General features: G+C 37.9%; 1 protein-coding gene across 12 annotated transcripts in view; it reads right to left on the bottom strand.

The window, feature by feature from the left end:
* Nucleotides 1-23367, bottom strand: part of LOC111875648 (oxidation resistance protein 1) — a 394105-nt gene that overhangs the window by 93408 nt on the left and 277330 nt on the right. For 10 of the 12 annotated variants that reach the window (XM_023872059.2, XM_023872061.2, XM_033750161.1 and 7 more), the window contains 6 exons: nt 17396-17651; nt 15665-15870; nt 14161-14351; nt 12269-13316; nt 10269-10408; nt 7672-7914 (listed from right to left, as the gene is read on the bottom strand). In XM_023872059.2, the coding sequence (XP_023727827.1) occupies nt 7672-7914; nt 10269-10408; nt 12269-13316; nt 14161-14351; nt 15665-15870; nt 17396-17651 (2084 nt within the window). The remainder of the gene's footprint in view (nt 1-7671; nt 7915-10268; nt 10409-12268; nt 13317-14160; nt 14352-15664; nt 15871-17395; nt 17652-23367) is intronic. The other 2 variants (XM_023872057.2, XM_023872060.2) reach the window with 1 other exon arrangement.

Below are 23367 nucleotides of genomic sequence, written 5' to 3'. Positions count from 1 at the left end.
AGGGTACATGAGGCGCAGCGAAGGCTATTCACAGAGTTGTACTGAGTCAGCCAGTGAGTCCTGGAGCTACCGCCGAGTTAGCCAGCAACTAGTCAGTTGTATTGTGGCATTTGGAGTGTACTAATTGTGATACTGCAGATAGCAGTAATCGTAAATCTGTAATTTGGGTGATTGTAAGTGCGAATGTGAAATAAAATTCGCTACATCAAATACATCGTGAAGTTATTTGTCGCGATATACGCCCGATACGCGACAATATATATGGAGTACAGTTTCACTCCAATATGGAAACTTATGACATTTTCATATATTACGTATATACAAGGTGGTTCAAATATGACAAGGACTGATTTTTTTTTAAACCAAAATTGCCAAACACTTACTTGCACATCTAAGTCTTCAACATACTCCCCTCCAGAGTCAACACATTTTTTCCAACGTTCTGGAAGCATCCTGATGCCCTTTTCAAAAAAGTTTTGTGGTTGGCGGCGTATCAACTTCCGAACATTCTGGACGACGGCATCGTCCACAAACCGCATGCTTTGCAAGTCTGATTTGAGCCTTCCGAACAGGTAGAAATCACTTGGTGCCAAATCAGGACTGTACAGCGGATGTGTCAGAAGGTTCCATTTCAATTTCCGAAGGGTTTCCATTGTTGTTTTGGCCGTACGGGGGTGTGCATTGTCTTGAAGGAAGGCTACCCGCTTTCCACCTCTCTTCTGCTTGGATCAGATCTTTTCCTTCACGTCTGTTGGCAGGAGGACTGAGTAATAAGCTGCACTGACTGTTCTGGCATCTGTCAGAAAGTCTACATGGATAACCCCCTGCCAGTCCCAGAAGAACGTTGCCATAACTTTTCCTGCCGAACGGCTCCTCCGCGCTCTCTTGGGTTTGGGAGAACTGGTATGCCGCCACTCGTGTGATGATTGCTGGGACTCGGGAATGAAGTAGTGCACCCACGTTTCATTGGTGGTCACTACAGACTTCAAAAATGCATCACCTTCATCTTCAAACTGCTGTAGGAGAGGACTGGCAACTTGCATGCGCACCATTTTGTTCACGTCCGTCAAAGTGCGTGGTACCCACCTTGCATTCACCTTGCGATAGTGCAGGTGGTATTTCATGATGTCTTCTACACTACCAACACTGATGGACAGCATTGCTCCAAGTTCCTTGATAGTGATGTGCCTATTCTCACGAATAAGTGCGTCTGCATGATCAATGTTTGGCTTGGTGACGGATGTTCGCGGCTGACGATCATGCGGTTCATTCTCCACGCACTCTCTGCCCTCTCTGAAGCACTTACACCACTCAAACACACGGGTCCATGAGAGACACTCTTCCCCATACTGTTGTTTGAGTCTGTGGTGAATTTCAGTGGACGGGACGTTTTCTCCAATGAGGAATTTGATCACAATGGGTTGTTCCATGCTCCGCGGTTACCTTCTGTTCACTCATCACTCTAGCAACTTCCAGACAGGACTGAACAGGTTCTAACCCTAACAGGAGGGAGGGTGGAGGTTGTGGCTTCACTCTCTCAAGGTCGCACAGCTGCTGCGCAGTGCGGCTTGTTTACAAAAAAATCAGTCCCGGTCATATTTGAACCACCTAGTATATGCATATTTACTGAAATAATGGTGTAACATACGCCAGTGCAAGCAATGACAATGGACTCAAGTTAAGGCATTACTGGGACTCCAACATCAGTTGCATCCTTAATTTAAATTTCAGTCAAATATCTATCTGGATCATTGCCTTTTTGTTCTTAGGCAAAGCCAAATATGCATGAAGAATATACTTATACACCGAACAAAGCGGCCTCCGTAGTCTAGGGGTAACGTTCCCACCTCATGACTCAAGTTACGCGGGTTCAAACCCGGCGGAGGTTGTGGAATTTTTAAGGGTGGAAAAATTCAGGGAACAAGTCCTCCAGGAGGGACTTTCAGCCGTGGGTCCCATGTCATAGATTTACGGCACGTAAAAGATCCTCATGTCTCTAGGAAACCTCTGAGCAAAATTAGGCAAAAAGTTTCCTGCCCAAGTAGTTTCCAATGCCTCCGGTAGATGGGAAAGTTATCAGGTACCACTGCCAGAAGAGGGCCAACCTCGCTGGCAGAAAGGGGAGATAGCGAGCACCAGTACCGGTAGGGTATGGCGACAGTAGAAATTAAAGGGGGACGTACAATAGACTACTAGCCATGGTACATGGAGAAACCTACCCCCTCTAATACTGAATAACTGAATATACACTGGACAGGTTCTAACACCATAAAGCTACTTTCCTTTCATTCTACAATCAATGCTTTCAATATTTTTAACATACATTATATATTCATATACTGTATCACCCAAGACACTAATGTATGTGAAATGTTTCAGGGCAGTAGCAATTTTTCTTCAAAATCTGACATATTTTTAACAACCATCATTTTTCTGAAGTGATTTAAATGTCAGGTATTTATAGCATTTTAAATTAACTCAGTAATTTACTCAGATAATTGTCACGTGTGTCCTCCTGGTATAAAAAAATTGGCATGGAAAGTTGTGTTCTTTAAATGAAAAATTAGTTAACAGAAAAAAAAATCCAATCAACTGTACTAAACTGTGTAGTTTTTTGAGAAATATTTATGCCTTATATTCTTTTGGCATATTTGGCTGTTAAGAAAGCCCAAACTTTTCACTAATGCACGGGCTTGACCATCCAACCAAATTATATTTATATGTATGCATGCCAGGCAACAAATTTCTGCTCCACTGAAAATGTCAAAAATATATATATAGTATGAAGTATAAACTGAAATAAAACATATTTTTCACTGTAATTAGCCATGATCAACTGACACACCATGATATTTCATAGATTTGTTAACTATTTTCAAAATTCTCAAGAGGCATAATATTTTCTCTCCTTTTATGTAATGCAAATTCTGTGCTCTTTCTAGAAATATCTGGCCCCAGAATTAGAATGCTTGATCACATCAGTCTAGTTATAGAATAATAATGTGATGTATCAGCCGAAAGACAATTAAACTGAATGACAGCAAAAGGCAAATAGCTGCTTTCAGCTCTCACATTTATAAAAATCACAAAAGCATACCATAAAATGTAAAACAGCAGTCCTCAGTAGCAATAACAGAGGACATAACAGACAGCAATAGATCAACAGTCCAACCTTCCAGTATTACACAATTAATAACAAAAGGCTATAGACAGACTGAGAGAGAGAAAAAGACAGTCAATACATATTTTTCTGTTATAGCAGCGCAAGCAGCATAGTGACAGGTGTATGCAATGTCAAATGAAGCTAGTGTGAGGGAAACAAACCAAGTGACTTCAAAAAAAATAAATAAAAAAGGTACAGAAAAAAAAAGAGATAAAGACAGTGGAACAACACACATTTTTCTATTATGGGAGTGCAAGCAGCAAAGTGACAGGGGTGTTCATTGTGAATCGAAGCTAACATGAGGGAAATGAAACTAAAGAGTGAATTAAAACTAAATTATGTTAAGATGAAATTTCTTTTCAGCTTCCAGGCTTCACATCAGTAGGAATATGGACCTGGAATATGGCAACAATTCAGTACTTAGCCTTCAGATTTACTGCAAAATAACATATACTTTTGAAAAGACAACTAATGATAAGGAAAGCACCCAAAAATGTACTCTAGAGCACTTCACATTTAACTGTAAGACACAAAACTGTATGTGGGCACACGAATATTAAGAAGGTTTATCAGTATCTATTAGCTATGGCAGAAGAATTAATGTTAAAATGTTAAAATTGGAAAAAAAAAATTATATTCTAAAGATCAGGCACTTAATATTTCAGAATTCCATAATAGAGAAAGAAAATCACAATTCCAAAATCATGCAGCCTTCTTGTAAAATTAATGATGATATTTGCTGCCCACATCGAAGTAACAAACAATAACTGCAGTGTTGTCTCCCATGCCTTGAATAGAAGGAAAAAGTCAGCCACTAGAGGACTGCTTACAATTGTATCCACTACTCACATGATGATCATAAACTATGAAATTACAACAGGCTACAATGTAGTCACTCTGTATATACTATCTAAATTAGTAGGAGGAACTTCAAAGAATTAAATGAAGCACAATTTAACATGTGGTTACACAAGTGAAGCTTCATCAGAAATGGAATCACTGTTTCATCCACTGACAAAACTTTGCACTGTTCGGGTAATAATCCACATTTTTTCAAATAAAAGATTAGTTTCATCTAGCTGAGAATTTACTGTTAGCTTACAGGAGAAGATAACAGGAAAACAAATGCAATCTATTTTTTTTATTGCCAGTGGAATGGGACTAAGTCCCTTGTACTGCGGCCACTATTGGCCTATTGTACCAGCCCCAGATGATAGGTGAAGGTGATTGTGGACCAATTGGTGGAATGAAGATTGGCAGGGGAAACCGAAGTACTCGGAGAAACCTGCCCCAGCGCCACTTTGTCCACCACAAATCCCACTTAACCAGACCCAGGGTCAAACCCGGGCCGCCATGGTGGGAAGCCAGCGACTAACAGCTTGAGTTATGGCATGGCCCAAATGCAATCTAACTCCCCTGTAACATTGTTACCTATAGTTAGCCATTAAATAAGAGATGTGTTGATAGGGAATTAAAAATACTACCAAATGTACAGTCAGTGACGCAATTTACCATCATCTAAATTTCTTATTTTATTTTCTGCATGTCGATGTTCACATTCAAATTAAAATTATATGCTGTATATGCCCTATTATATACCTCATATTACACTTTTTTCATATACAAAGTGTAAATGAGAGGTGTGGACAAACGTTGGGCACAAGTTCCACATACCAACACATGCAAAAATGACCACATCAACGTGTATCCAAAAAGACCTTTTGAGTTAGAGGTAATTTGATCCAAGTCTCAATAAGTCTCATCATGGACTGCCACATCTGTTCAAAGATGCTGGTGTAGTTGCAGATGGCCTGAGAGACATCCACAGTGTGATGGTGAAGCGCTCCTTCATAGTAAAGAGAAGCTGTATACACAAGGGTTTTTAGGTGTCCCCACAGGTAAATATCCAGAGGATTCAAATCTGGAGAGTGTGGCAGCCACGCAGTGGGTCCTCATCTACCTATCCATCAGTAACGATAGGCGTTATTGAGAACAACTCACACAGCATGGCTAAAATGTGCCATAGCACCATCGTGTCATGTAACACATTTGTGCTCTGACTGCCAGTGGTACATCTTCCATTAGCTTTGACAGATTATGTAAGAGGAGATATCGGTAGCGGTTGCCTGTAAGCTGATGAGGCAAAACACGTAAGCCTACCAAACAATCGCCAACAATCCCCACCCACATATTAATGCTGAACTGTTTTTGGTACCTACAAAGTATTCTTTCATCTATAATTAACAAATTAAATGTTTCTGAATACATGTTGTTATGAACATTTATTCTCGTTTTGTTATGTCCAAAGTTTGTCTGCACCTTTCAGTTATACCCTGTATACAAAATTTGCTTGTGGCATGTTTTGACATATATTACCATCTTCTGGCATTATCATATCACTACTACAGGTACATATATATTTTTTAATCAGTAACTTGCATTTCTGGTAGATTACTGCATCACTGTCATTCAAGTATTGTTGGTTATACAGTGAAAGATTGTGTTTTCTTGCATCTGGTACGACATGCACATCAACATAACATCCCTCTAGTGCCTAAGTAATAACTTCAAAATGCATCACATGTGAGTTTTTTTTTTTAAACTTTGATTTTAGTGGTAACTATGGTACATACAAATTTTAACACAGATCATGAATTACAATAACACAGCTGTCTCATGATACCAAGGTGTATAATGTTACATACCAGCAAAAGCACCCAGGTTTTCTTTAAATAAACTCTACTGAAATAATGAAACTGCTTATTTAGTATGACAGTCCTATGCATATATACTCCCACTGACCAATTTTCTGTTTTTAAGTGATGTGAATGAATGAATGAATGAATGACTGCATCAGGGACAGGCCTAAACCAGCCATTGCACCATACCCTTCAATGATCTACTGTGCATTCCCCTCTATTTCAACCCTTCAACAATCCTACAATTCAAATGAAGTTTAGTATCTTACAGGGGCAGCTTGGTAGTCATCTAACTCCATTAAGTAATGACCCAGGTGACAAAATCTTGTGTAAGCTATAGCCTCACAGTCACATAGGATATGTGTGGTTGATTCATCTTTTTCTAGGCATCTTTCATAACTTGGAATATTTGTCAATCTCATTCTGAAGAGGTGTCCTTTCAGGTGACAGTGTCCCATAATTTGTGAGAAACAGGAAAATGATCACAACTCTAAATTAAAGTTGAAAATTGACAGAACAATGGTGGATACAAACTGCCTTTACTACATTATACAAAGAAATGTTACTGCCTAGCAATTAGGCCACAGATGGAGTGAAAAAGAGAAAAAAAAAATGGATAACAATAAGTATTTTACACATAAAAAAGAATCAGGATTCCCAGTGACAGTTAAACATTATGTTGTACTTGGAAGTTCCACAACAAAACTATACAGAACACTGCAACACCAGGTATAATTCTACTTTAGCAACTACACAGAGTTCTCACAAAGACTGTGTGTCTATTACCATGCATCATTTAGTTGATCCTATAACATCAAGTGACATCCAAACAACAAAGGCAACATCACAATTTATACACAATATTAGGAAAGCCAGGGCCCTGGTACCTGCATCCACTACTGCATCCAGTGCAACTTAGTTTATTCAAAGGACAGAGAGAGTCAATGACTTTCTTGTTAACTTATGAACTGATAATAATGATAAAACACTGCTCCCATTTCACCTCCAAGTCTACAACCTCAACAAACCGAAATTTTCTTACTATAAAACGAGAGTTCTTTATACACATGTTTCTACAGAAAGAGACCTCCCCGTGTGGAGGTGGCACTGTGACCCTAGGAGGCGACGAAAAGGGAGGTCTCAATTCTGAGACAGTAAAATATGGTCGGGAGTCCCAAGGGACTCAGACCCGAGAAAGACTACACTGGCAAAGGCCAGCAGCATATACAAAAGACAGACCCGTCCTCTTGTCAGAGAGGGCACCCCCACAGAAACAAGACCGTAACTGTCAAACGGTAATAATTAATATTTGATCATGAGCCCCAGATGGGGCTCAACACCAAGACTTACTGACTGACCGACCGACCGACCATCAGTCGCAATGTGACTTTGACTTTGGCAGGTTACATATAAAATATGTACATCTCCTTGTTGAACAACACTTATTCATCGTATTAAGTTTTGACACAGAGTACTTCAATAGCTGTGCATACATACATACTGGCTGTATGGACATAAATAAAATCATAGAATTACTCTCCTGTTCATCACTTTTCAGTATCAGAAAAAATAAACACAGTTGTACTGCATACTAGGGAACATACCAAGGCTCAAGTGAAGGGTGGCCATTGTCTGTGATGTATCTTTTCCACAATTTTCAAGTGTGACTGACATAACTACATGTATCTTGTAACAAAAAGACAGCAAATCCAACCAATCAAACCTGTCAGACATATAAGAACACTTCAAGACACACCAATGTGAACCACTGCGAGCAAAACAGACATCAGACGGGTCTACAAGGCTTACCCCACACCACTCATAATGGCTCCAGCCGTGTCGGCAATGGAGAACCCACCAACCCCTATCCCCATTGCAGCAGCTGTAGTTCCTGGATCACTCTTCAATTGTGGAGTATCAGGAGCAGATTCAATATCTGGGGCTGGGGTTGGAGGTGGTGGCCCAGGGCCTGGGGACTTGCTACTCTCCTCGCTGGGAGTCTTGGTCAGGAACAAACCCGTACTGAAGTCACTCACAAGGTTGATTGGCGAGCTGCAGGGTTATGGTTGGATAACAACAAGTAGGACAATGATGGGACACAGCAAAACAAGGCCTCATACTCTACCAAATAAGTAACAGTTGGAGCTACCGATAGCGAAACACTGATATATCCCATTTAGTACATTACCACACAGTATGAGTCATCAACATAGAGAGGGCAAAAAGGGGGTTAATGGGTTGTAACAATTTCTATATTCCTGGCCATAACAACATGAAGACAGAATGTCAAGTAACAGATTTAACATCATTGCTCTGTTCCCTAGATAATCTGTATTTATATACATATATTACACTGGGGATGTAGAATTCTGACTTTATAAACTAAAAGTAAAAAATCTGACAGCTTACTTTGACAATCAAATACCAAGACCTGTTCATATCATCTGATTTTCTGTTAACCAGCCAGTTATTATGGTTTACTGCAGAGACCACCAAGATGACAAATTAAGGGCTTAAATTGCATTTAATAATTCTGTGGTGTATGTTTAGATAAAACAACTGTACAAGTGGAATTAAACAAGAATTAGAAAGGCTGAGCACAGGATATTTCAGAGAAGGGAAGGAGTAATGATAAGGGTGTCTGGATAAGAATAAGTGAAAGATATGTTGATATGGAAAAGCAAAATGTGGAAATCATGATATGAGAGAGGCTCAGAACACTGTACAGCATTAAAAGAGCATCTGGAAGAAAGAGAATTTCATGTGGCACTAAACTGATAGCCTCACTCATATGATAATTTGCATTACAGGAGCTTAAGGAAATAAAAACAGTGGAAAAATATATACAATTATATAAAGCATCTAGGAGCGGAGTGCAAAATTGAAGTCTGGAGACTGCAGGAGGTTAGGAAAAACAATTAAAATGGGATATGTCCCATATGTTAAAAAAGACTGGAGCTATACACAGAGATCTGAAGGAACTAAGATTCTGATGGACCAGATTTTTAACAAGAGGTCTAGGAATACTGATACAGAAACGAGATTAGTAGGATGCAAGAATGAAGAGCAATGGCAGATAACAGATACAGGAATACATGATTAAAGTAGAATTAAAATGGGACAAGTAGTAACCGGTAGGGGCAATATCAGGATATGAATAATTAAAATTCTAATGTATAAGAAATTAATTAAAAATCTATAATAGTAATTTAAGTTGGATGCTTGAATGTAAGACCAGGGAGTCGAACACATGTAGAGATGAAATACTTCATGGGACTGAACCATTTTGGAGTTAATCATGATAACAAACTTGAACTCCATCTTGTTAGTTCAACAATTCCTGTCATGAAATGTTTCAGACAATAAGGTTTCAGAAATGTTTGTAATACCACCATATCAAATTTTGTATGCCTAGATACAAGAGCTCAACACTCATCATACTGAAAATCAAGTATTTTTCATGGGGGTCATATCACCATTCCCTGATTTACACTAAACTAGCTTCATTTTATGAAATTTCAGGAACTGTTTTACTGGTACTGCTCATAGAAAGTATTAAAAAGAATGGATAAGGAGACAATCTAAATGAAATCTGGACAAAGAGAGCTTCATATCATAGAATGAAAGAAAAATTCCCGTGAAGCCTTGATAAAGAAGGGGAAATTACACACAAAATAATATTAATTATTGAATCTTCTTCAGAAATTATATAAAGTGAAATATTATGTTAGCATATATAGGATAAACTTAATGCCACTCTAACACCTGCATTATACAGCAAAAATTAAAATGTGAAGGTCATGTCTGTCTGTCTGCCTGTGATCTGGTATCAGCATCTAAACCATAAGAGAGATGGGATTACAAAATTTTGAACCCAGTCCATTATTTGGTATTCTAAAGATCACAATGTTTAGGATACTGGATCTGTTTCTATCCTCAGGTGAAAGAATGGTAGGCATCTACTCTGTTGGATCAGTTAGAAAAAACTAACCTCAGCCACTGGCCAACTTAAATCAGTATAGTTGTAGTCAAAGTTAAAAATACAAAAAAGGACCTCGTGACATTAGATAGTTAAAAGTAAACTAAAACAAATGTTTATTTAATTATTCACCTAATAAATGTAGCAACTACTCTGGCTTCTCATGCAATTTTATATTTGAAGACCAATATGTTAACTCTTCACATTAATTAAAAACTAATGACCTAAATATTTACAAGTATACAAAAAATTCAAAACATTTCTAGCAAAATATCTTATGTTTACAATATGGATGTACCTTGAACAGAAATTCATTACCATGAAAAAAATTTCACACTACTTTTGGGGTGGTAGTGACATATTATAAACCACATTATTTTATTAAACACACAATTCTTCAGAATCATCTTTGGAGACAAATACTTGCCTTGAGAACACCTTAGAAAACACTGACGAGTGATGCTGGCTATCAGCTGAGTTCGGTACAGATGATAAAGCTTCTTTCTCATCCTTTTCACTAGTTAAGCCTTCCACCCATGCTAAGGGGTAGGACAACCGTTTCAGCATCTATGAATGAAGAATAAAAAGAAAAAAAAACAACAGAAAAATATGACTTAAAATACATAATATGAGTTGCTGAACACAAAAGTATGTGTTTGCTTAAATAACTGTCTCATTAAGATTATTTTGTTTGATAACACAGCAATATTAGATATTCTTCAGGATTTTAATTTTATTAATGTGAACTTCGTAGAGCCCTACAAGTGTAAGACACTATATGTCTCTGATTTACATTATTATTGCATCATAATGTGTTCCGTGAGTGATCATACTTTGTTTCAGTTATACCTTTGCCAAGGTAACACACAACTGATGATCATACTGTGGTCTTCTGAGTTATGACATGCATACTGGCTGGTGGGTACCAGGGTTTCAGAGGAACTAACTGCATCCATCTTGAGGGCAGACAATGCAGGCAGTACATTCCTCTGAAATGCTGGTACCCACCAATAAGGCTGCATTGTCTTATAATTCAGATGACTATGAATCTTCACAAATATGAAATTCTCACTTTTATATAAATAATGAATTATGAGAAGAGTTCTGTCTTCTGGGATATAATGCCATGAAGTCTGCTGCGGCCAACCAACATGTCAGATGAACGTTGCCTCCGTTTTCAGGGTAAAAGATAAGGTCAAGCTAGAAAGCAGCATGAAGCAGGTAGCTAGGAGCAAACGTCAGGTGACTATCAATGAACTACACAGTGTTATATCCCATAAAATAAAACTCTTCACAATTGTGTTATATCCCATAAAATAAAACTCTCCACAACTGCGTTATATCCCAGAAAATAGAACTCTTCACAATCACTACTGTGAGAACCTCAAATGCCACATGAAGAATTATGTGATTCTGTCTCTGTATGACATGAACAGAAAATATTCATTGCTGACATTTTCATCAAAAGTGATATAACAGATGTTATTTGTAAATTAAATTGGTAGCTTCTGGATTACATGAAGGAAGTAGTGTACTTTAGGCTGAAGGAGATCCACTTCCAACAAAACTTTTTATTAAAGTGGTATGTGGAGCAAACTGAGGATGCCTTATTTGAATAATCAGCTCAAGAAAGTTATATTTTCAATAGAGTATGGCAATAATAAATACCACAGAAAACTGATCTACTACAAAAAATGTATGACAGGAAGGGACAGTGTATGTTATTTCTGTAGACAGAAATAATTTAAGCTTCCTGGAGGCATTAAGAGATCAAAATCTGTGTTATTCTAGAAATCACAGAAAACTAAGTGAATCTGATGAAGGTTGGAGGACACCTCTTTCAATGTCTGCAACTTGACAAGTTGGGTGATTTCATAACCAAAGTTCTGGAATATGAATGTCTTTCAATACATGAAAGATGAACATTCTGTATGTCAGCATCTTGTGCCACATCTTTAATTAAATGTCTATGTATTAAGTCCGTCAATAATGCAAAAATCATTAAAATATTCACCATTTAACACTAACACAACATGTTTCGGCCACAGACGGCCATTGTGACGCATTGAAACACCTAAGGATGGCCATCTGTGACCGAAACATGTTGTGTTAGTGTTAAATGGTGAATATTTTAATGAATGTTGCATTATTGACAGACTTAATAAATATACATTTAAGATGAACATTCTTTCATTCTCATGACAAACATTTTCCTGACTGCAGACAGACAAGGAATCCATAATGCCTGAGGTGAAACCCTCTGTATTTAGAAGTTTCAATAGTTTTAGCTGTCTAATAATGTAGCAAGTATTTCAGTTCTCTGACATCTTACTTTTGTGAATGATGACAGGACTTCACTAGCGACTGACATATGCAGATGCTAACTGCAGTCTATAAATAAAGTTAATTGAACACAATTCATTTTACCTTATTTTTACGGCTCTCATGTTTTTCTGGATCATCAGATTTTTGTCCAGATTCATCAGTTCCTTCTTTTCCATCACTAGTTGTTGTGCCTTCTCCACTATTGTCAGCATTAGAATCCAGGCTAAATGACACTGATGATGTCTTCTTCCTATTATAAGCATCACCACTCTGTATTCCTACTGTATCTGTGACAGAAGACAACTGGGCAACAGTTTTAGGTGGAATCCAGTCATTACGGGATGCGTTGATAATCTCCGCATCTGAAAACACCTTCTTTTGTAGAGGTAAAACAGGGTCAGGTTCTACTTGGCCAGGAGGAACATGAGACCCAGCACCTATAGAATCTAAAACACCAGTATCTCTAATGTCAATTCCAGAATCATGGCAGCTAAGTTTCACTAGCTGTCCTCGTCTGTCAGTCTCATCACTTCCTGCAACATCCTCACAAATACCAGCTTTTGAGGTGCTGCACTTTTCCTCATATGTGGCCATAATGTCACCATTCTCCTTGTCAACTGATGATCTGTCAACACTTGGAATGGCCCAGTGATGATCCAGACATGATCTCCTCCTTTCTTCAAGCATCTGAAATGTATCCACAGGTGTCTTGTCATCATCTGCATCCTCCATCTTTTCTCCTTCTGTGAGCTTTGCATTTATTCCATCTGTTCCATCTGAAAGACTCTTCTGATGCTGGACAGAAGAACATGATGATTCAAAGGACACTTGCCTGCTGCTCTCCTTCTGGCCATCTGAAGCTTCATTGTCTGATGAGGACAGAAGCATGAGATTGGTTGGTGTAACTAGGTCACGCTCAAAAGCCTTGGGAAAGGCATCACCTTCACGACCACTGGCTCCACATGAACAGACACTCTCATTTTCATCATCATTGTCAGAAGAAGAGCGTGCACGTGCCAATTCAGGAAATGTTTCATCTTTGACTAGTAACGAGTCTTTGCCTGGAGAGTTCTGAGGGTTATCTGCAGAAGATGCTGCTTTGTGGCGACTTCCATGAGCATGGTAAATTTCTGGTTTGGGAACATCAGACCTGGAATAGCAGCAGTACTGTTAGTATGAAAATTCATACCACAAAGGAATTTACAAATCTGCAGAGCACATGTAGTATGTACTGTTTTTCATTTTTATTGAGTTTAAAATTCCCTTTCACAACAAAAGAAATTCAATGAAACTCTCTCTTTATAAATGAGGATTTTCTAGAAACTAGTTTCTAGAATACCTGACAATTGAGAGTGTCCAAAAACACAGTAATTCTGAGTATTATATACCATCATCAGAACCCCTTAGAGGATTTCATGAAATATTTTAATTTTAATATTTGAGAAACATTAATGTCACACAATGGGCCACTGGGAAAATGAGACTCTCCTTAGAGTTTTCCTGGACCATGGAATTATATTCATACATATACTGAACAGATGAAACAATTTTCTGCATATACATACAGAGTAACAGTGTGATTGTCTGCTTCTTTCATACATCTAGTTACATTTTTAAGACTGATCCTCTAAAACAGAAGACTAACTTTCACCCATCCTCATACTAGTTTTGTTGAAACTTTGTAATTGGTGAACTAATACAGAGCATATTATTGCATTATACATTAGATATTTAGAACCATGTTTTTATAAATAAAACAATCTAAAGTTGTCATTGTTATTAATGCTAATAGAAGATGATGAAAATGGGGTTGAACTGAACGGAATCCTTTCGCTAAGCGATTAAAGTTATGTAAAGCCTCGAAAAAACAGATATTAATAGGCATAGCATAAATAATGATTACACGGCTTTCCCTGTGAAACTGTTTCCTTCATGTTAAAATGTTACAAAGTCATTTAACTGAATTCAGAAATTTCAGTAGTTTCAGTGTTTACCTTGGCAGATCAGATGTATGTCCCACTCTCATATGGGCAATATCATAATAGATGGCAGCATTTACAACAAACTCCATAGGAGCAATGACTCCATATGACTCTGGTCCATGTTCGATGACCAGAGGATCTGATACATTGGGGTCAAACATGACAGCATTAGGTGTGACCAGCAACACACCACAAACAACACCCTGAAAGAAGACACACAAAAATCAGTGTGCAGATTTTCCACCATTAAGCAAAGGTATTAACTATTCTCCCCATGATTAAAAAACATACACATTCAAACTTTACATTAGAACTGGAAGCAGTACCATGTCAGTACATCCCAAAACTGGGCATTACCATTATTAGATAAAAGACAATTTTAACACTTTCATCAGCACATTCATGCATCTACAAATGTCTCATCAAATTCTAAAGAATTTAATGAGGTGTTATGTGCACTGAAACCGCCTTTTGTCTGATGTTTTTTATAGCTTACTTTCCTTTCCCAATGATTAAAAATGTGCTTATGAGCTCACCATGCTGCTTGCATGTGTATCTGTGTTCCCCTTTCAACTTTGGAACAACTGATCCATTTTCACAAAACCTAGTAACAATATTATACCACTGGAACCTAGCCCAGTGTAATAATTTCTAATTTTCTACAACTGGTAACACCAAGTTGGATGCAAGTTGGATTATTTTTTGGGGCTGTGGTCAAAAGGACATTCAAACTGTATTTATAATCCAAAAAAAATGCTTAAGGCTGATCAAAAGAGTCAATAACAGGGTATCGTGTAGAGAATTTTTTGGTGAATTTAAAATTTTAACCTTAACTTCATTGTATATCTTTGAGACGTTGTGTTTTTTAAGGAAAAATAGGATATATAACATCTCGTATTCAGATGTGCACGGTTATAACACAGTACATAAGCAGAATTTGTATGTCCAACCATGTAACACCTCACGTTGCAAAAGGAGTGTCATTAACATGGGAATAAGATTGTATAATAACTTGCCCTCTCAAATAAGAAGTATTCAAGAGTTCAAGGTTTTTAAGCGTCAATTAAAGGATTACTTGTTGTGCAAAGCTTTTTATTCCCTTCAAGAATATTTTTACAAGAATTAGCTCAATAATAGAATAAAGATACTTGGGTAATTTATTTTAGCTATTGCATGTAATTTATAGTTTAGCTTTTGTTGCCTAATTATACTCATCCACTGTTTTATCATATTTAAAGGACTTATTATGTTATTTTTCTATGGTTTTTTATACTATTAGTCATTTGATGTGATGTTTTTAATCTTATATATTTTTTTTTATAAAAAACTGACTTGTCCAATTGTACATAATGTAACAGTTATGGATGTTAAATAAATCAATCAATCAATCAAAGCACAAACTTGTGAGGTGGGAACGGAATCAATTGCCTTACACATTAATAACCACCGATATACACTATATACAATATGTTTACAGGGGTGAACAACACTGAAAATAATTTTCATGGGATCCTACCTGTCCATCAGTGATATGGCGAACATTTATTTTTAGAAATCGTTCACAGTTCCGTTGATTTGCCACTAATCGCTGATCACTGGCATTACTGCTAGGAGCAGCAGCACCAGTGTGTGATGTCAGGGGTGACAAGGGTGTTACCACGTGCTCAATATGTCCTGGCAATACCAGCTTTGGGGACACAGGCCGTAGGTTGTCTAGAATATCTGCAACATGACAATAAATACTATAATAAAGATGATAGAATCACCAGTTTTGTCATCTGTTATCATTCAATAAGTCAATAACATTATCTGCATCTCTATAGCCTAGTGCTCAGCCCTCTATGAAACCCGCAACTTGGAAGCAAAACACATCGTGAAGAGACTACTCACTGGGATGTGACATTGTGTAGTCTGCAAGAAGGTTAGTGATGTGTGGAAAAATGTACAGTCTCCATTGTCAAGGTTAAAGAGTAAGCCGAGCAAACAAAAAGCAAGAAACAAGGAGCCTGCTACCAGATTACATACTGCCACTTCACAGAAATACTCTTCACAGTTATTGCCAAGAGAACCTAAATTCTAATAAAACATATCTTCTACAAAGTGCAAAAGTCCCCTCTGGAAACAAACTTTCCAACCTTTGAGGAAGTGTAATAAAACATTACATACAGAGAATATGCCTGATAATAAATTAGCTTTGAGTTACGTTTGGTTCTTTCTCAGATCACACAATGTCAAATTATAGCATATGTGATGAAAGTAATAATAAGTAATAGTAATAAATATGAGATCTCAGGTTCTCATACCAATGAATATTAAGACTTAGTCTTCTGGGATGTGATGTGAAATGTAGCTTGGTTCACCACTGTTTTTGGGGAACCCCCTGGCTCCATCTCCAGGGTAAAATGGGCAAAGGGAAGGTTGGGACAGGATTTCAAGCAGTTCAGTGGGAACCAGTGGCCCTGAAAAGTGATGTTCTTTACAGAAGGGGAAAAGGAAGAAGCAAAAAGAAATTGGTGGGAGGTAAAGGGAAAAAGTTGCTCCTCTTTCAATCCCCCTTTCTCCCACCTCCTGTACCTTTAATTCCATCTCTTTCCTTTTATGTTTCTTCCTTTTTTCCCCAACTTGTTCCTCTAAATCCCCCCTCCCCTCAAAGAAAAACAGTCCCTTCAGGGTCACTGGCTCCTACTGAACTGGTTATAACTCTATCCTGACCATCACTTCTCACAAAGTTTGGATTTCTCCACTTGGCTCACTTCTGCCATGAATATAGAGGCAGCAGGATCCTCCAAACATTAGTAACCACCCACCTAACTAAAAGGTGTCACAATCCAGAAAACCACAGTCTTAATGTTCCTTACATCTTTTGTCAGGCATTCCTGGCATCCTCTACTTTCTATACATAGGACAGCCTCAGGAGTTGGATCTCAGGTGTTCTTTATGAAAGACTATACTGAAATATTAATCTGATTTCTTCTCGATGACATAATATCTTCATTATGAGGTTATTATCTTGCACCAAATATCTTCATTATGGTTATGATCTATCACTCTGAATCAGATTGTAAATGTGCTAGTGAAAATATCAAATAATTGGCAATAACAAATATGGATATAACATCAAAAGAAATACCGCTTTTAAAGCATTCCTGAAAATTAAATACTTCGCACAGAAGATAACTGGACAAGAGGTGATTATGCCCAGATACATGAATGGGAAAAAAATCCGCTTCAAAGTCAAAGTTCCCACCTTTCTCCTCTGGTAGTTCAGTGTCTCCCTCCAGGTGATGTGTGGCTATGGACGTAGATACAGTAGATCTGTCACCATCACTTGCATTGGTGCCAGGTCTCTCATCACCAGAGGTACCAGAACCCTGCTTGTCCGGGACATAAAGTACTTGCCCAGGGAATATTAGTCGGGTAGTGAGTCGATTCAGTTTAGTTAGTTCTGAAGGTGTTGTGTCAAACCGGGCTGCAACTGATGTCAGGGTGTCAGATGCTTTGACCTAGAAAAAATATGCAAGGTAAGTCATGAGTTGCATACATGATATCAAATGTATGTGAAAGCAAGAATTACATCATCTTAAAACTTCTACAGCTCAGTGGATTGGGTCCTAGAATATGATGCTCAACAGTAATTCATAGGCATAAACCAATAAAACAGGAAATGTTCTACTGTTTCTTTGTTTATTTTGTTAATGAAAAGGCAAGAGAAATATGAATACAGTTTGAACACGATTATCTGCTTACATCACATCACCTGTCAACAGCTTAGGGCTTCAAGAATACCTTGTATGTATTTCTTGGCGAATTAAGTAATACAAAGACAAATGTGAGAAATTCATTAACAAAATCATATATTTTTACTGATAAAATAATACGAGTGAAGGTTGATGACTCCTTGCATATTTACACGGATATAAATCTATGGGTGATTAACGTTGAAGTTTTTAAAAGTTCTGTTACGCTGCATGCACACTCCTTCACACTTAAAAATACATACCATGTCATTTAGAAGTTAATAACTAGCATAAAAATGTTCTGGTCATCAACTTCATCCTTCTGCTTTTCTTGCTTCCCATCTAAGTATATCAATTTCTTTATTAATGTTGATCAATGATAGAAAAGAAAGCAATAATACTTTCAATAATATGTTATTGTACTAAAGAACATCTCATCTCCCCAAAATTTTACCTGCCTGTATGTTTATCCTTGTTCTGCAGGTGATCAGTGAACAGGAATAATCACTTTTCCACTGGTATATACTGACTGTTAACTTCCTTTTGAATTACATTTGAAACGTTACAGAAGAAATAGGGCCACTTTTTTTTATTGCTAGTGGGGTGGGACTAAGTCCCTTGTACTGTGGCCACTTCTGGTCTATTGTACCAGTCCCAGATGATAGGTGAGGGTGATTGTGGGGCAGTTGGTGGAATGAAGATTGGCAGGGGAAACCGAAGTACTCGGAGAAAACCTGCCCCAGTGCCACTTTGTCCACCACAAATCCCACTTGACCAGACCCGGGATGGAACCCGGGCCGCCGTGGTGGGAAGCCAGCGACTAACCGCTTGAGCTATGGCGCGGCCATGTTCACATTACTTTTATATAACCTTTTACCATTACTATTAATTTGGATGATCTGAAACTTCTATGGATGTGTATAAAATCAGATGGTGAATTTATTGAGGGAATGCAGAAAAAAGATCTAAGGATTAGATGCACTTCAAAATTGCTGATTATGGCATAAAATTAAAGGAATCAAGTTAATATGTGTTGCAAAGAAACAAATATACATTCTTGCATTCTAAAGATATCTTTAGAGGAATATAGGATACCAGACAGTGTGTTTCATAGACTACAAGTGGCATCATTGCAACAAATGACAGTCAGTACATTAGCTGATGCATGGGACAGAGATAAACACTTGCTGGCAAATTCCCAAGTTCAATGCCTTACTAAAGAGATGAGCCAAGTTTTGCTCCTGATTTGATAACTAGAATTTGATGAGAACAAACCTGGTGTCTCTACAAAGCCTATACATCATCTTATCACATACAGCTGCCACATGCCAAAAGCAATGTATTTAATTCCAATATTCTATTCAAATTAAAATATATAATTTTCACTATAGAAAAATATCTGAAAACACAGTAACAATTTAATTTAATTCTATCAGTAACAGGAATATTATACCTAGAAACATATCAACTCTCCCCAGAGATTATGAATACAGAATGATGTCAAGATTTATCTTGTTTGTTTGTTTGTTTAGTGTGTTCAATATATTTTATAGGTCCAATTGTAACATTTTCCTCTCCCATGTGTCATATTTGAAAACAAAGCCTCCTTTTCAAAATACATGCATGAATTTTAATAGGGTTCATTTCTATGATACATTACTGTATGAGTCAACATAGGATAGCATCAAACTACATCACTTTTGCTGAATTTCCTCTGATCACATGCTTCTAATTCCCTGACATGTTTTGGTTCTCATCAAACTATGTTTAAAATGTTTATAAGGCATTAAAAGGAAACTTTACGTATTTGTATTGTATTGTATTTAGAGAGGGTGGGTTTCCCCATGCACTTAGACCAACTGTTGGTCCATTGTGCGTCCCCCTATGATATTCAACCAGTCTCTATTCCCTACCGGTACTGGTGTGTGAATCAGTCCCGACTCAGCCAGCGAGTTCGGACTCTACTGGCTCAGCGGTATCTCGATGCTTCTCCCATCTACCAGAGGCGTTAGAGACTACTGTTGGGCAGGAAATGTCCTGAATTTGGCTCAGTGGTCCCCTTGGGACATGAGGTTCTTTTACGTGCCATAAAGCTACGACATGGGACCCACGGCTTAAAGTCCCTCCCGGAGGACTTGTTCCCTGAATTTTTCCGCCCTTATAAATTCCACTACCTCCGCCGGGTTTGAACCCGCGTACCTTGAGTCATGAGGTGGGAACGTTATCCTTAGACTACGGAGTCCACTTCAAACTTTACGTAAGTATTGTATGGATAAAATCCACACCATAATTGTTCGAAATCACTTTATAAATAAATATAATTATTCTTAGAACAACAACAAAATAATTGTATGTTAAAGGTGTGGACCAGTTAACATTGGTGTTATTCAGCTGTGCCACTTAAAACGATTGTCTCATTCATTTCTGGAGTCATGATGTTGTGGTTCAGATGAAGTGATTGGATGCAGAAGAGTTCTACACTGAGGAAACCGGTCAAGTCCGGCACTCACCCTACAGTAATGCTGAAGAAGCAGGTATCAGGATTACTCTCTGGATATAATCTGGCAGCAGGCATAATAGTTAGCATAGGCTTGCAAAGAGCAATGAATACAGGAATTTTCCAGAGAATGGAAGCTGAAGATAAAAGTAGACATGACAGAAATGATAATGTTTAAGAAAGGAAGAAAATTAAGTAAGAATGAAAAATTCTGATTGTGAAAAGTGGAAACATAGACAACAAATAACAGTAAATATTTAGCGGCAACCTTGGACAGCAGAGGAAAATGAGAAATGGAGAGGAAAGAGGTAACACTAAGGTGGAAATGGCACCAAATAGGATTAATGTATGTTTACCAAGAACATCAAATACAAAGATCAAAATTATATGGCATTCACAGTGGTGACTATGCACAGCTCTATCTTTAAGGATATAATGCCATGTCATCCAGCAAAATGTAACAAACATTTTGGAGGACATATCACAATATGTTCCTCCAAAACATCCCTTCACTACCGGACTAAGAGTACAAGACATATATCCCACAAGACAGAGCCCTTCAACAATGATCTACTATGCTAGGGTCAAGGACAGCAACCAGCTTATATTTGGGGTCTGAAGGTTGGCTGGAAGTTGGAAAATTGCACGAGTTACTTCATAAAGGAGTAATGAGAATAAGCAAATGGTGCTTGTGTGAAGGAATAACGGGCAGGAGAAGGTATTAGAGACAGTAAACACACACTCACTAAGACTGTTAGAAACTATCTCTGTTGACAAGATAATGCAAGAAATCAATCAGGATATACACTGGGACAGCAGAAAAAAAAAAGAGGGGCAAAAAAGCTGAATGAGAACAATTATTAAACAGGAACTGGAAAGTTCGGCATGGCAGATATTTGGCAGAATGAAAAGAATAACAACGTATGGTTAACAATAAGTAAAAGATCCCCTGATCTCGAAAGCCAAGATATGGAAGTTACAATGAGAGGGAGAAGCTCATTCACATTGTTTAAGTAACTGGAAGGGGAGAAGGAGGAAGTATATACACACCTAGGTACAAAGGAGGCCAGAAGAGGCATAATATGATGGAAAACATAAGTCTGGAGACTAAGGGGAGCTGGGAGGAACAATGCACATGGGAACAGTTCCACATGTAGCAAAGAAGAAGAAATGAACCATGCACTGAACGACGAAGGAACAAAGATTTGGAGAGATGAGATCTTGAACACGAGGTTTAAGAACACTGATACAGAAATTAATATTAGGAGGATAGCAGGATAGGAAGCTAAAGAGAAATGACAGAAGAATACATATGATTAACTATAGACAGAAATGGAAGAGAGTGGTAAGAATGAATAAGAGTTATGCATATATAATTTAAGATGATTAGTAATTATTAGGGGTAGAAACAGGACATGTATAGTTAAAATGTTAATACTGTCACGTGTAGGGTGGTGTGTGTGCCGAAAATAATGGGTTCTAGACCAGACGATTGAATTTATTAGCACTTCGGTTACAAGTTCTGTTAATGACACCCAATTATAACGCTATCGCTATTCTACAAACTTTCAGCTCACCATTGCACACGCACTAAAATTCTCTGTCTTCACTAGTCATCTCCTGGCAACGGATCTCAATACAGAAACTAGCACTTCAAATCATTATTTCTTATCTTATTTCGTCTTCAATCACTTTGTACCCCTCTGTCCTAATCTGGACACAAGTCATCTTCATAAATCACTAAGGACACACTCCATTCTCGTCCTTCTACTCTCAACTGCTGATCTCTCTAGTCTAATTCTCTCAGCTGTGTTGTAGAGCCGAATGTCTTCAAGATAACCCTTCGGCATGGACCACGCACAGAAAACACATATTACGTGTTTGCTATCTTGCCAGTCCAAAGGCGCACTGGCTGGATCCACAGAAAACATATCATGTGACCACCACCCGGCCAACTGATTGGCGAGCTGACCGCTGCCGAGCAAGGAGTTATAACATTCGTCCTATTGTCGTTTGCATGTATCGCAAGGTGTTTATCGATCCATTGCCTTGCAATGCTTTGAGCAAACCCGTTACAATATATATATATATATACTCTTTTTTTCTTAAGATGTTATTTCAGGATTCTGTATTGAGACTACAAAGGGTTGACAACTGGATGATTAATGAAGATGGAGCAGCTGGTGGAATAAAAACTGGCAGGGGTAACCAAAGTACTCGGAGTTTACCAACATAACTGCCATTTTGTTCACCACAAATCCCATTATGACATGTCCTGGGATCAAATTGGGACCCCACAGTTGGGTTGTATATAAGAAGTGTGTTCTACACTATAGGAATAGTAATTTAAATGTGATGCTGACCACAGAGTCGAATTCCGGTACCCCAAGAACTACAACGGACCTAATGAAGTGTTAATTAATTCAAAAGACATAAAGTCCTATAATTCTAAGGGGGCCTATCATATTTCACAACATCACCAACAGTTGCGTTTTTGAATAACTACAATCCATAACTGTGCAGAAATGAGTGTTCACACAATTTAACTATCTTGAACAATGCCATTCATTTCTCTAAAACAGTGACTCTGCAGACTATATACTTACTAGAAGCTTTAGTATAGACTGATGACCCATGCTCTGTTTTGCATCTCAAGATCAAGGCTACATGATGCAGATCATCATGGCCTGTTGATATTTATGTTACACAAAAAAGTCCATATTGACCTACATAAAAGGAAGACTACTGCTCAACAAGTGCACTCAAGTTCAGATATGAATATTTCAATACACGAAATGCTTTACTAATCCAGGAGTCAAACAAGAGTAGTTGCAGAGGGCAGTATGTTCTATAGTTTCAGGGAAGGAGTTTATTTACAATATCCATGTTAGGAATTGCTGCCAAAATTTTGCTTTCTCCAAATTTTTTAAAGAGCCAGTCACGGTAGCCAAGCGGTCTAAGGCATGCACTCTCTTCACTCGCTCG

Source organism: Cryptotermes secundus, unplaced genomic scaffold, assembly GCF_002891405.2.
Source record: "Cryptotermes secundus unplaced genomic scaffold, Csec_1.0 scaffold297, whole genome shotgun sequence".
Lineage (NCBI taxonomy): Eukaryota > Metazoa > Arthropoda > Insecta > Blattodea > Kalotermitidae > Cryptotermes > Cryptotermes secundus.
Note: the sequence above shows the minus strand (reverse complement) of the source record. Positions and strands in the feature narration are given on the sequence as shown.